Source organism: Gopherus flavomarginatus, chromosome 23 (genome assembly GCF_025201925.1).
Source record: "Gopherus flavomarginatus isolate rGopFla2 chromosome 23, rGopFla2.mat.asm, whole genome shotgun sequence".
Lineage (NCBI taxonomy): Eukaryota > Metazoa > Chordata > Testudines > Testudinidae > Gopherus > Gopherus flavomarginatus.
In genome coordinates this window covers 16,638,174-16,652,941 of record NC_066639.1, presented here as the reverse complement: position 1 = coordinate 16,652,941, position 14,768 = coordinate 16,638,174, and the positions used below count along the sequence as shown (strand labels likewise).

Below are 14,768 nucleotides of genomic sequence, written 5' to 3'. Positions count from 1 at the left end.
CGGCCCAGCCCAGGGATCCTCGTGACTCCCCCAGGGACCCGCAGCTCCTGCTCTCCTAGCATGGGGCTCCCCGGGGCTCCCCCAGGGACCCGCAGCTCCTGCCCTCCCAGCGCGGGGCTCCCCGCGGCTCTCCCAGGGACCCACAGCCCCTGCTAGCCCAGCTGGAGTTCCCCCTGGCTCCCTCAGGGACCCACAGCCCCTGCTCTCCCAGCCCAGGGCTCCCCGCGGCTCCCCCAGGGACCCACAGCCCCTGCTAGCCCAGCTGGGGTTCCCCCTGGCTCCCTCAGGGACCCACAGCCCCTGCTCTCCTAGCCCGCGGCTCCCCGCGGCTCCCCGAGGGACCCACAGCCCCTGCTAGCCCAGCTGGGGTTCCCCCTGGCTCCCTCAGGGACCCACAGCCCCTGCTCTCCCAGCCCGGGGCTCCATGACCCCCATACCTAACCCACAGCCCCAACTAGCCTAACCCTGGGTTCCTCCAGCTCTGCCAGTGCCCCTCACTCCCGACCCGCAGCCCCTGCCAGCCCAGCCCTGCCGGTGCCCCTCACTCCCGACCCGCAGCCCCTGCCAGCCCAGCCCTGCCCCCCCCCCGCCCTGCCAGTGCCCCTCACTCCTAACCCACAGTCCCTGCTAGCCCAGCCCTGCCCCCCCACCCAGCCCTGCTGGTGCCCTTCACTCCCGACCTGCAGCCCCTGCTAGCCCAGCCCTGCCCCCCCACTAGCCCTGCCGGTGCTCCTCACTCCCGACCCGCAGCCCCTGCTAGCCCAGGCCTGGCCCCCTTGCCCCCAGCCTGTCTCCCTGGGTGCTGGACACCTTACCAGGCTGGCTGTGTCTTTGGGGTGGCTGCATGGCCTCTGCGTGTGAATCACGGTGTGTCGCACCCCGGAGGTGGAAGCTGACCGGCCCAGGCGGTAACCCCCGGTGAGGTCTGGAGAGTGGGAAGCCGGCTGTGAGATGGGTCACCCCACAACCAGGCGCCCCCTGCCCTGCCCCCCACGGCAGAGTACCCCCCACTGATCCTCCTGCCCCGCCCCCCACCACCCTGCAACCCAGCGTAACCCCACTGGGATCAGCTCTGAGCCAGAGGCGAGTGCTGGCTCCTGCTCCCGTCCCCGTGGAGCTCACCTCCCCCAGTCCGTGCCAAATCCCCCGCCCCGGGGCAGCCCCCCGTCCCGCTTCCTCCACAGTGGCCGGGGGTACCTCCATTGCGGTGGCAGGCAGGGAAGGTCTGGCATGGCACAGGCAGCCCCGTTCGGCAGCCCGGCATCTTGGGCACCATTCCCTCGGGGCCCGGGGCCCGGACAGGTATCCCCGACAGCGAGGGCCCCACCAGGGCTTTCTCCTCCCTCTCCGGCTTCAGCTGTGCCTCACCGCTGCCGTTCCAGACCTGGGCGCCCTCGGTGGGCTCTGCCAGGGCAAAGGACACGGTCAGAGGGGAATGTGTTCGAATCCTCCATCCCGAGCCCTCAGTGCCCGCATTGGGGCCAGGCCTCTGCCCCATTCCCCGCCCCCCTGAGCCAGGCAGTCCCCGCCCTGGGGCCGGATGGGAGCTGGTGCCCCCCAGAGGGGACAGGCCCCTGCCCCATTCCCCACCCCCCTGAGCCAGGCAGTCCCCGCCGTGGGGCCGGATGGGAGCTGGTGCCCCCTAGAGGGGACAGGCCCCTGCCCCATTCCTGCCCCCCTGAGCCAGCCAGTCCCTGCCCTGGGGCCGGGTGGGAGCTGGTGCCCCCCAGAGGGTACAGCCCCCAGCCCCATTCCCAATACTCACTCTCCGGCTCCTTGCCTTTCCGGTTGGCGTAGAGACCCTTCCGCTGCAGTGCCCACCCCATGCTCAGCGTCTCCTCGTCGGCGCCAGCCACCACGTGGGAGCAGGCGATGCTGGCGAAGGCCCTGCGGTCCTGCAGCTGGAACTTCACCACGGGCGGCACCGCCGCGGCCTTGGCCCCAGCCCCCTTGACGCTCTCGTAGGCCGGCGGGTGTTTCATCCCCCCGCAGGGGGCCGGGTAAGTCCACAGCATGCCCAGGGGTGGCGCGGGGCGTGGGGCTGGCTTGCCTACGGGCTCGGTGGCCGGCCGGGCACACAGCATGCCGTGGAGCACCGAGATCTCCTTCTCCGTCTTCTGCTCGGCCGGCAGCCCCGAGTGGGTGGTGACTTTGACGGCCGAGTACACCATGGTGTAGGACACCGCCGGCTTGTCCTTGGCCGTCTGCGGCACAGGCAGCATGGAGGGCAGCGGCTTGGCCGGGGGGCAGATCAGGCTGTGGGAACTGGGCAGCTCCTTCTCAGCCTTCTGCTGCCCGGCCGGCTGCGGGGGCAGCGGGGTGGAATGGCTGCGGGCACGGCCGGAGGGCGCCAGGGCTGGGTGTCCCGGCGGATGGGGCACGGCCGGCGCTTCCTTGGCGTGGCAGGGCACGGGGAGCTTGGAGGCTTCCTGGGTGCCCGCTTTGTACCCTTTGTGCCCCGGGCCCTGGGGGAAGGCCAGCAAGGGCGGACGGTGCTGGAGCAGATTGGGGAAAGGCGGGGGGATGTCACAGGGGGAGGTCTTGCCCTTGTCCGCCTTCGCCTGGCGCGGGCGGGGGGAGGCGGGCACGCCATTGGCCTCCTCGGGCAGTGGGTATTTCATCTCCTCGTAGATCGCCTCGCTGTCGTCAGAGTCCTCCTCCCCCGCCGGGGGTGGCTGGGGGCCCCTGGCGCCCCGGAAAACGTCCCCCACCATCTCAATATAGACGGGCTCCTCATCCTCGGGGTCCGAGCCCTTGGCATGACCGTGGGAGAAGGCCCGGCCAAACTGCGGTGGCGCCCCTCCGCCCGTGGGGGTCACCAGGGGGCGACTGGAGTAGGTCTCGTCGAAGGAGACAGACAGCTGGGTGTTGGGGCTCCGCTTAGGCTTCTGGGGGGGCACCTTGCGCCCCAGCTCCCGGCTCTCAGAGCATGACTTCTGGGGGCCTGGGAGAGGGAGAAACTAGCGCTCAGATGCAGCCACCTCTGGGGTGGGGTGGCTGGTTACCCAGAGACCCCTTGCCCGGCGCTGAGATGCGCCCACCTCCGGGGCGGGGCAGCCGGTCACCCAGAGACCCCTCTCCCGGCGCTGAGATGCGGCCACCTCTGGGGCGGGGTGGTTGGTTACCCAGGGACCCCTCGCCTAGTGCTGAGATGCGTCCACCTCTGGGGCAGGGCTGCTGGTTACCCAGAGACCCCCCTTGCCCGCAATGAGATGCGCCCAGCTCTGGGGAGAGGCACAGCGGCTCCCCTGTTTAGGACTGGAAAGGAACGCCGGGTTTGACCGAGGCGGCGGGGCGGGATGGGGTTGAAGGAAGGTGGCCAATCGCTGGAGCTGAGGTTCGGCCCAGACACCAGGGCATTGGGGCTGGCTCTGCCCTGGCAGGGGAGGGCGGCCCTGTACTGAGCCCCTCGCCCCGCTCCCTGCAGCACAGCGCCCCTAATGGCACACAGGAGAATGCCACATTCCCCCCCAGCTGCACCAGTCCAAAGGCCTCACCGGTTTTCCTGCTGCCTGCTGGCTCTGCCGCCCGCCCCTCGCCTGCCATGCTGAGCTTGGTGCTGGGGTGGCGCTTGGGCTTGGCCGGGGGCTTCCTGGCGCCGGCGGCCCCCTCGCTGTTCTCCACGCTGCCCACCGAGTGGCAGGAGAGGGAGCGGGGCGCCATGCCGCTGGCGCAGGGGTGGGGCGCGTGCTCCTGCCAGGCCGGCATGGTCATGAAGCCCATCCGGAAGTGACGGCGGAAGGAGGCCACGTCCCGGATCTTCCCCGCTCCTGGGTCCTTGGCGGAGCTGTGGGGGGACAAAGAGCAGGAGGTGAGGGGGCGCAGGACGCCTGGGTTCTCGCCGGGGCTGCTAGGAGTCACAGCAAGGCAGGTAGAGCAGGGCAGGTGCCATCTATACCAGTAGTTACAACGGTGTGGTACAGCCGGGCAGTAAACAGCCATTGCAACTATGGGTGTCTGTGCAGAGGCAGATGACAGTTTTGGGGGGGGCCTCCCTACCCCTTTCACCGGCCATCCCGCCGCCTGCCCCCCCAGCACTCCTGCCGGGGAAATGGGGTCGGGGCGCAGGGGTTTGCCCTGCGGGTGGGGATGGGGCACGAGGGCTTGTCGGCAAGGGAACGCCTGTCGTTCCGGGGGTCCCGGGCATGGGCCCCGTGGCGAATCCACCTCAGTGTCTATGGACTCCGGTGCTGCACCCGCACTGTGTTCTTGGGCAACTCCCAGCATGCATTGCATCCGTCCGGCGCTGTTGCAACGGCTGTTCTGCCCTGTATAAGAAAGGCCTCGCTGCTGCGGCTGAATCTGGGCCACGTTACTGCAGGACATTAAGCCGCTGTGGGCCGTGTTCTGCCGTGCACTGGAACCTCATTGTGACAGCGAGCGGTCTCCATACGACCCCCAGCGCCTCGGGTGAGGGGTCCCTGGTAACCGGCCGCCCTGCCCCGCCCAGAGGTGGCTGCATCTCAGTGCCGGGCGAGGGGTCCCTGGGTAACCGGCCGCCCCGCCCCAGAGGTGGGCGCATCTCTGTGCCGGGTGAGGGGTCCCTGGTAACCGGCCGCCCCGCCCCAGAGGTGGCTGCATCTCAGTGCTGGGTGAGGGGTCCCTGGGTAACCGGCCGCCCCGCCCCAGAGGTGGCTGCATCTCAGCGCCGGGTGAGGAGTCCCTGGGTAACCGGCCGCCCCGCCCCAGAGGTGGCTGCATCTCAGCACCAGGTGAGGGGTCCCTGGATAACCAGCCCCCACTCCCCTCCCAGAGCCGGGGAGAGAACCCAGGAGTCCTGGCTCCCAGCCCCCCTGCTCTAACCCACCAGCCCCCACTCCCCTCCCAGAGCCGGGGAGAGAACCCAGGAGTCCTGGCTCCCAGCCCCCCTGCTCTAACCCACCAGCCCCCACTCCCCTCCCAGAGCCGGGGAGGGAACCCAGGAGTCCTGGCTCCCAGCCCCCACTCCCCTCGCCCAGAGAACCCAGGAGTCCTGAGCCCCGCGTACCCCTTTTTGGGCTCCTCGTCCTTGTGCTGCTGGCTCTCCAGCTTGCTCCTGCGGTAGAGCAGGTTCATCTCGCGGCGCAGCGGCTGGCGGGTCTGGCTCAGCGCCCCGTAGGCCCGGCTGCCCCGCTCCTCGATGAACTGCAGGAAGGCCGCGATCAGGGCCTCCTGGGGGCTACTGCTCATCTTCCCGCGGCCCAGGGCCAGCGGGCACGGGGGAGCCCACCAGGGGCGCTGCTGGGGGGCAGAGACAGAGTGTTAGAGGGGCAGGAAAGGGGATGGGAGGTGGGGGGGCAGGATGCCTGGGTTCTCTCCCAACCCAAATACAGAAATCCAGACCCACCCCTCTGATCCCCCCGGACTCCTGGGTTCTATCCCAGCCCAAACACGCAGGCCAGAACCCCCCGGACTCCTGGGTTCTATCCCACCCTAAACCTGCAGGCCAGAACCCCCCGGACTCCTGGGTTCTATCCCAGCCCAAACCCGCAGGCCAGAACCCCCCGGACTCCTGGGTTCTATCCCACCCCAAACCCGCAGGCCAGAGCCCCCCGGACTCCTGGGTTCTATCCCACCCCAAACCCGCAGGCCAGAGCCCCCCGGACTCCTGGGTTCTATCCCACCCCAAACCCGCAGGCCAGAATCCCCCGGACTCCTGGGTTCTATCCCACCCCAAACCCGCAGGCCAGAACCCCCCAGACTCCTGGGTTCTATCTTCCCCCTACACCCGCAGGCCAGAACCCCCCGGACTCCTGGGTTCTATCCCACCCCAAAGCCGCAGGCCAGGGCCCCCCGGACTCCTGGGTTCTATCCCACCCCAAACCCGCAGGCCAGAACCACCCTGACTCCTGGATTCTATCTTCCCCCTACACCCGCAGGCCAGAACCGCCCGGACTCTTGGGTTCTATCCCACCCCAAACCTGCAAGCCAGAACCCCCTGGACTCCTGGGTCCTATCCCACTCCAAACCCGCAGGCCTGAACCCCCCGAACTCCTGGGTTCTATCTTCCCCCTACACCCAAAGGCCAGAACTCCCCGGACTCCTGGGTTCTATCCCAGCCCAAACCCGCAGGCCAGAACCCCCCAGACTCCTGGGTTCTATCCCACCCCAAACCCGCAGGCCAGAACCCCCTGGAGTCCTGGGTTCTATCCCCCCCAAACCCGCAGGCCAGACACCCCGGACTCCTGGGTTCTATCTTCCCCCTATACCCCGTAGGCCAGAACCCCCCAGACTCTTGCGTTCTATCTTCCCCCTATCCTCGCAGGCCAGAACCCCCTGGACTCCTGGGTTCTATCTTCCCCCTATACGCACAGGCCAGAGCCCCCCGGACTCCTGAGTTCTATCTTCCCCCTATACCCCGCAGGCCAGAACCCCCTGGATTCCTGGGTTCTCCCTCCCTACACTCGCAGGCTAGAACCCCCCAGACTCTTGGGTTCTATCCCCCCACCCCCATCCCGCAGGCCAGACCCCGCCGGACTTCTGGATTCTATCCGCCCCTAAACACACAGGACAGACTCTCCCGGACTCCTGGGTTCTATCTTCCCCCTATACCCGCAGGCCAGAACCCCCCCGACTCCTGGGTTCTATCCCCCACTCCGACCCGCAGGCCAGACCCCGCCAGACTCCTGGGTTCTATCCACTCCTAAACCCACAGGTCAGACCCCGCCGGTCTCCTGGGTTCTATCTTCCCCCTACACCCACAGGCCAGAACCCCCCGGACTCCTGGTTTCTACCCGCACTACACCCGCAGGCCAGAACCCCCTGGACTCCTGGATTCTCTCTTCCCCGTATACCCGCAAGCCAGAACGCCCCGGACTCCTGGGTTCAATGTTCCCCCTACACCCACGGGCCAGATCCGCCTGGACTCCTGGATTCTCTCTTCCCCGTATACCCGCAGGCCAGACCTCCTGGACTCCTGGGTTCAATCTTCCCCCTACACCTGAAGGCCAGACCCTCTGGACTCCTGGGTTCTATCTTCCCCCTACACCCGCAGGCCAGACCCCCTGGACTCCTGGGTTCAATGTTCCCCCTACACCCACGGGCCAGAAGCCCCCGGACTCCTGGGTTCTATCTTCCCCCTATACCCCGCAGGCCTGAACGCCCCGGACTCCTGGGTTCTATGTTCCCCCTATACCCGCAGGCCAGAACGCCCTGGACTCCTGGGTTCTATGTTCCCCCTATACCTGCAGGCCAGAACCCCCTGGACTCCTGGGTTCTATCTTCCCCCTGTACCCGCAGGCCAGATACCCCGGACTCCTGGGTTCAATCTTCCCCCTATACCCACAGGCCAGAACCCCCCAGACTCCTGGGTTCAATCTTCCCCCTATACCCCGCAGGCCAGAACCCCCCGGACTCCTGGGTTCAATCTTCCCCCTATACCCGCAGGCCAGAACTCCCCGGACTCCTGGGTTCAGTCTTCCCCCTATAGCCCGCAGGCTAGAACCCCTGGACTCCTGGGTTCTATCTTCCCCCTATACCCCGCAGGCCAGAACCCCCCGGACTCCTGAGTTCTATCTTCCCCTTATACCCCACAGGCCAGAACCCCCCGGACTCCTGGGTTTTATCTTTCCCCTATACTCCCCGGGCCAGAAGCCCCCGGACTCCTGGGTTCTATCTTCCCGCTATACCCCGCAGGCCAGAGCCCCCCGGACTCCTGGGTTCTATCTTCCCCGTACACCCGCAGGCCAGAGCCCCCCGGACTCCTGGGTTCTATCTTCTTCGTACACCCGCAGGCCAGAACCCCCCGGACTCCTGGTTTCTATCTTCCCCCTATACCCGCAGGCCAGAACCCCCCGGACTCCTGGGTTCTATCTTCCCCCTATACCCCGCAGGCCAGAACCCCCCAGACTCCTGGGTTCAATCTTCCCCCTATACCCCGCAGGCCTGAACCCCCCGGACTCCTGGGTTCAATCTTCCCCCTATACCCACAGGCCAGAACTCCCCGGACTCCTGGGTTCAGTCTTCCCCCTATAGCCCGCAGGCTAGAACCCCTGGACTCCTGGGTTCTATCTTCCCCCTATACCCCGCAGGCCAGAACCCCCTGGACTCCTGGGTTCTATCTTCCCCTTATACCCCGCAGGCCAGAACCCCCCGGACTCCTGGGTTTTATCTTTCCCCTATACTCCCCAGGCCAGAAGCCCCCGGACTCCTGGGTTCTATCTTCCCGCTATACCCCGCAGGCCAGAGCCCCCCGGACTCCTGGGTTCTATCTTCCCCGTACACCCGCAGGCCAGAGCCCCCCGGACTCCTGGGTTCTATCTTCCCCGTTCACCCGCAGGCCAGAACCCCCCGGACTCCTGGTTTCTATCTTCCCCCTATACCCGCAGGCCAGAACCCCCCGGACTCCTGGGTTCTATCTTCCCCCTATACCCCGCAGGCCAGAACCCCCCGGACTCCTGGGTTCTATCTTCCCCCTATACCCCGCAGGCTAGAACCCCCCGCACTCCTAGATTCTATCTTCCCCCTACACCCGCAAGCCAGAACTCCCCGGACTCCTGGGTTCTATCTTCCCCCTATACCCACAGGCTAGAACGCCCCGGACTCCTGGGTTCTATCTTCCCCCTATACCCGCAGGCCAGAACCCCCCGGACTCCTGGGTTCTATCTTCCCCCTATACCCCGCAGGCCAGAACCCCCCGGACTCCTGGATTCTATCTTCCCCCTACACCCGCAGGCCATTACCCCCCGGACTCCTGGGTTCTATCATCCCCCTATACCCGCAGGCTAGAACCCTCCGGACTCCTGGGTTCTACCCCACCCCAAACCCGCAGGCCAGAACCCCCTGGAGTCCTGGGTTCTATCCCCCCCATACCTCGTAGGCCAGAACCCCCCAGACTCCTGGGTTCAATCTTCCCCCTATACCCCGCAGGCCTGAACCCCCCGGACTCCGGGGTTCAATCTTCCCCCTATACCCACAGGCCAGAACTCCCCGGACTCCTGGGTTCAGTCTTCCCCCTATACCCGCAGGCCAGAACCCCCCGGACTCCTGGGTTCTATCTTCCCCCTATACCCCGCAGGCCAGAACCCCCCGGACTCCTGGATTCTATCTTCCCCCTACACCCGCAGGCCATTACCCCCCGGACTCCTGGGTTCTATCATCCCCCTATACCCGCAGGCTAGAACCCTCCGGACTCCTGGGTTCTATCCCACCCCAAACCCACAGGCCAGAACCCCCTGGAGTCCTGGGTTCTATCCCCCCCATACCTCGTAGGCCAGAACCCCCCAGACTCCTGGGTTCAATCTTCCCCCTATACCCCGCAGGCCTGAACCCCCCGGACTCCTGGGTTCAATCTTCCCCCTATACCCACAGGCCAGAACTCCCCGGACTCCTGGGTTCAGTCTTCCCCCTATAGCCCGCAGGCTAGAACCCCTGGACTCCTGGGTTCTATCTTCCCCCTATACCCCGCAGGCCAGAACCCCCCGGACTCCTGGGTTCTATCTTCCCCTTATACCCCGCAGGCCAGAACCCCCCGGACTCCTGGGTTTTATCTTTCCCCTATACTCCCCAGGCCAGAAGCCCCCGGACTCCTGGGTTCTATCTTCCCGCTATACCCCGCAGGCCAGAGCCCCCCGGACTCCTGGGTTCTATCTTCCCCGTACACCCGCAGGCCAGAGCCCCCCGGACTCCTGGGTTCTATCTTCCCCGTACACCCGCAGGCCAGAACCCCCCGGACTCCTGGGTTCTATCTTCCCCCTATACCCCGCAGGCCAGAACCCCCCAGACTCCTGGGTTCAATCTTCCCCCTATACCCCGCAAGCCAGAACCCCCCGGACTCCTGGGTTCTATCTTCCCCTATACCCCGCAGGCCAGAACCCCCCGGACTCCTGGGTTCTATCTTCCCCCTATACCCCGCAGGCCAGAACCCCCCGGACTCCTGGTTTCTATCTTCCCCCTATACCCCGCAGGCCAGACACCCCGGACTCCTGGGTTCTATCTTCCCCCTATACCCCGCAGGCCAGAACCCTCCGTACTCCTGGGTTCTATCTTCCCCCTATACCCCGCAGGCCAGACACCCTGGACTCCTGGGTTCTATCTTCCCCCTATACCCCGCAGGCCAGACACCCCGGACTCCTGGGTTCTATCCCACCGCAAACCCACAGGCCAGAACCCCCCGGACTCCTGGGTTCTATCTTCCCCCTACACCCGCAGGCCAGAACCCCCCGCACTCCTGGGTTCTATCTTCCCCCTATACCCCGCAGGCCAGACACCCCGGACTCCTGGGTTCTATCCCACCCCAAACCCACAGGCCAGAGCCCCCCGGACTCCTGGGTTCTATCTTCCCCCTACACCCGCAGGCCAGACCCCCTGGACTCCTGGGTTCAATGTTCCCCCTACACCCACGGGCCAAAAGCCCCCGGACTCCTGGGTTCTATCTTCCCCCTATATCCCGCAGGCCAGAACTCCCCGGACTCCTGGGTTCTATCTTCCCGCTATACCCCTCTGGCCTGAACGCCCCGGACTCCTGGGTTCTATGTTCCCCCTATACCCGCAGGCCAGAACGCCCCGGACTCCTGGGTTCTATGTTCCCCCTATACCTGCAGGCCAGAACCCCCTGGACTCCTGGGTTCTATCTTCCCCCTGTACCCGCAGGCCAGATACCCCGGACTCCTGGGTTCTATCTTCCCCCTATACCCACAGGCCAGAACCCCCCAGACTCCTGGGTTCAATCTTCCCCCTATACCCCGCAGGCCAGAACCCCCCGGACTCCTGGGTTCAATCTTCCCCCTATACCCGCAGGCCAGAACTCCCCAGACTCCTGGGTTCAGTCTTCCCCCTATAGCCCGCAGGCTAGAACCCCTGGACTCCTGGGTTCTATCTTCCCCCTATACCCCGCAGGCCAGAACCCCCCGGACTCCTGGGTTCTATCTTCTCCTTATACCCCGCAGGCCAGAACCCCCCGGACTCCTGGGTTTTATCTTTCCCCTATACTCCCCAGGCCAGAGGCCCCCGGACTCCTGGGTTCTATCTTCCCGCTATACCCCGCAGGCCAGAACCCCCCGAACTCCTGGGTTCTATCTTCCCCCTATACACCGCAGGCCAGAACCCTCCGTACTCCTGGGTTCTATCTTCCCCCTATACCCCGCAGGCCAGAACCCCCGGACTCCTGGGTTCTATCTTCCCCCTATACCCCGCAGGCCAGAACCCCCCGGACTCCTGGGTTCAATCTTCCCCCTATACCCCGCAGGCCAGAACCCCCCGGACTCCTGGGTTCTATCTTCACCTATACCCCGCAGGCCAGAACCCCCGGGACTCCTGGGTTCTACCTTCCCCCTATACCCCGCAGGCCAGAACCCCCCGGACTCCTGGTTTCTATCTTCCCCCTATACCCCGCAGGCCAGACACCCCGGACTCCTGGGTTCTATCTTCCCCCTATACCCCGCAGGCCAGAACCCTCCGTACTCCTGGGTTCTATCTTCCCCCTATACCCCGCAGGCCAGACACCCCGGACTCCTGGGTTCTATCTTCCCCCTATACCCCGCAGGCCAGAACCCCCCGGACTCCTGGGTTCTATCTTCGCCCGATACCCCGCAGGCCAGACACCCCGGACTCCTGGGTTCTATCCCACCCCAAACCCACAGGCCAGAACCCCCCGCACTCCTGGGTTCTATCTTCCCCCTACACCCGCAGGCCAGAACCCCCGCACTCCTGGGTTCTATCTTCCCCCTATACCCCGCAGGCCAGACACCCCGGACTCCTGGGTTCTATCCCACCCCAAACCCACAGGCCAGAACCCCCCGGACTCCTGGGTTCTATCTTCCCCCTACACCTGCAGGCCAGACCCCCTGGACTCCTGGGTTCAATGTTCCCCCTACACCCACGGGCCAGAAGCCCACGGACTCCTGGGTTCTATCTTCCCCCTATACCCCGCAGGCCAGAACTCCCCGGACTCCTGGGTTCTATCTTCCCGCTATACCCCTCAGGCCTGAACGCCCCGGACTCCTGGGTTCTATGTTCCCCCTATACCCGCAGGCCAGAACGCCCCGGACTCCTGGGTTCTATGTTCCCCCTATACCTGCAGGCCAGAACCCCCTGGACTCCTGGGTTCTATCTTCCCCCTGTACCCGCAGGCCAGATACCCCGGACTCCTGGGTTCAATCTTCCCCCTATACCCACAGGCCAGAACCCCCCAGACTCCTGGGTTCAATCTTCCCCCTATACCCCGCAGGCCAGAACCCCCCGGACTCCTGGGTTCAATCTTCCCCCTATACCCGCAGGCCAGAACTCCCCGGACTCCTGGGTTCTATCTTCCCCCTATACCCCGCAGGCCAGAACCCCCCGGACTCCTGGGTTCAATCTTTCCCCTATACCCGCAGGCCAGAACTCCCCGGACTCCTGGGTTCAATCTTCCCCCTATACCCCGCAGGCCAGAACCCCCCGGACTCCTGGGTTCAATCTTCCCCGTATACCCGCAGGCCAGAACTCCCCGGACTCCTGGGTTCAGTCTTCCCCCTATAGCCCGCAGGCTAGAACCCCTGGACTCCTGGGTTCTATCTTCCCCCTATACCCCGCAGGCCAGAACCCCCCGGACTCCTGGGTTCTATCTTCCCCTTATACCCCGCAGGCCAGAACCCCCCGGACTCCTGGGTTTTATCTTTCCCCTATACTCCCCAGGCCAGAAGCCCCCGGACTCCTGGGTTCTATCTTCCCGCTATACCCCGCAGGCCAGAGCCCCCCGGACTCCTGGGTTCTATCTTCCCCCTATACCCCGCAGGCCGGAACTCCCCGGACTCCTGGATTCTATCTTCCCCGTACACCCGCAGGCCAGAACCCCCCGGACTCCTGAGTTCTATCTTCCCCCTATACCCGTAGCCCAGAACCCCCCGGACTCCTGGGTTCTATCTTCCCCCTATACCCCGCAGGCCGGAACTCCCCGGACTCCTGGATTCTATCTTCCCCCTACACCCGCAGACCAGAACCCCCCGGACTCCTGGGTTCTATCATCCCCCTATACCCGCAGGCCAGAACCCTCCGGACTCCTGGGTTCTATCCCACCCCAAACCCGCAGGCCAGAACCCCCCGGAGTCCTGGGTTCTATCCCCCCCATACCTCGTAGGCCAGAACCCCCCGGACTCCTGGGTTCAATCTTCCCCCTATACCCGCAGGCCAGAACCCCCCGGACTTCTGGGTTCAATCTTCCCCCTATACCCGCAGGCCAGAACCCCCCGGCCTCCTGGGTTCTATCTTCCCCCTATACCCGCAGGCCAGAACTCCCCGGACTCCTGGGTTCAATCTTCCCCCTATACCCGCAGGCCAGAACCCCCCGGACTTCTGGGTTCAATCTTCCCCCTATACCCGCAGGCCAGAACCCCCCGGCCTCCTGGGTTCTATCTTCCCCCTATACCCGCAGGCCAGAACCCCCCGGACTTCTGGGTTCAATATTCCCCCTATACCCGCAGGCCAGAACCCCCCGGCCTCCTGGGTTCTATCTTCCCCCTATACCCCGCAGGCCAGAACCCCCCGGACTCCTGGGTTCTATCTTCCCCCTATACCCCGCAGGCCAGAACGCCCCGGACTCCTGGGTTCTATCTTCCCCGTATACCCCGCAGGCCAGAGCCCCCCGGACTCCTGGGTTCTATCTTCCCCCTGTACCCCGCAGGCCAGAACCCCCCGAACTCCTGGGTTCTATCTTCCCCCTATACCCCGCAGGCCAGAACCCTCCGTACTCCTGGGTTCTATCTTCCCCCTATACCCCGGAGGCCAGAACCCCCCGGACTCCTGGGTTCAATCTTCCCCCTATACCCCGCAGGCCAGAACCCCCCGGACTCCTGGGTCCTATCTTCCCCTATACCCCGCAGGCCAGACACCCCGGACTCCTGGGTCCTATCTTCCCCTATACCCGCAGGCCAGAACCCCCCAGACTCCTGGGTTCAATCTTCCCCCTATACCCCGCAGGGCAGACACCCCGGACTCCTGGGTTCTATCTTCCCCCTATACCCGCAGGGCAGAACCCTCCGGACTCCTGGGTTCTATCCCACTCCAAACCCGCAGGCCAGAACCCCCTGGACTCCTGGGTTCTATCTTCCCCCTATACCCCGCAGGCCAGAACCCCCCGGACTCTTGGGTTCTATCTTTCCCCTATACTCCCCAGGCCGGAACCCCCCGGACTCCTGGGTTCTATCTTCCCCGTACACCCGCAGGCCAGAACCCCCCGGACTCCTGGGTTCAATCTTCCCCCTATACCCCGCAGGCCTGAATCCCCCGGACTCCTGGGTTCAATCTTCCCCCTATACCCACAGGCCAGAACTCCCCGGACTCCTGGGTTCAGTCTTCCCCCTATAGCCCGCAGGCTAGAACCCCTGGACTCCTGGGTTCTATCTTCCCCCTATACCCCGCAGGCCAGAACCCCCCGGACTCCTGGGTTCTATCTTCCCCTTATACCCCGCAGGCCAGAACCCCCCGGACTCCTGGGTTTTATCTTTCCCCTATACTCCCCAGGCCAGAAGCCCCCGGACTCCTGGGTTCTATCTTCCCGCTATACCCCGCAGGCCAGAGCCCCCCGGACTCCTGGGTTCTATCTTCCCCGTACACCCGCAGGCCAGAGCCCCCCGGACTCCTGGGTTCTATCTTCCCCGTACACCCGCAGGCCAGAACCCCCCGGACTCCTGGTTTCTATCTTCCCCCTATACCCGCAGGCCAGAACCCCCCGGACTCCTGGGTTCTATCTTCCCCCTATACCCCGCAGGCCAGAACCCCCCGGACTCCTGGGTTCTATCTTCCCCCTATACCCCGCAGGCTAGAACCCCCCGCACTCCTGGATTCTATCTTCCCCCTACACCCGCAAGCCAGAA

General features: G+C 65.3%; 1 protein-coding gene across 4 annotated transcripts in view; it reads right to left on the bottom strand.

Moving 5' to 3' along the window:
• The window catches only part of NYAP1 (neuronal tyrosine phosphorylated phosphoinositide-3-kinase adaptor 1), a 30,431-nt gene that overhangs the window by 1,040 nt on the left and 14,623 nt on the right, over nucleotides 1-14,768 (bottom strand). For 3 of the 4 annotated variants that reach the window (XM_050933273.1, XM_050933276.1, XM_050933274.1), the window contains exons 2-6: nucleotides 4,988-5,220; nucleotides 3,498-3,787; nucleotides 1,766-2,944; nucleotides 1,198-1,404; nucleotides 816-925 (exon numbers count right to left, since the gene is read on the bottom strand). In XM_050933273.1, the coding sequence (XP_050789230.1) occupies nucleotides 816-925; nucleotides 1,198-1,404; nucleotides 1,766-2,944; nucleotides 3,498-3,787; nucleotides 4,988-5,169 (1,968 nt within the window). In that variant the 5' untranslated portion in view covers nucleotides 5,170-5,220. The remainder of the gene's footprint in view (nucleotides 1-815; nucleotides 926-1,197; nucleotides 1,405-1,765; nucleotides 2,945-3,497; nucleotides 3,788-4,987; nucleotides 5,221-14,768) is intronic. The other variant, XM_050933275.1, reaches the window with a different exon arrangement.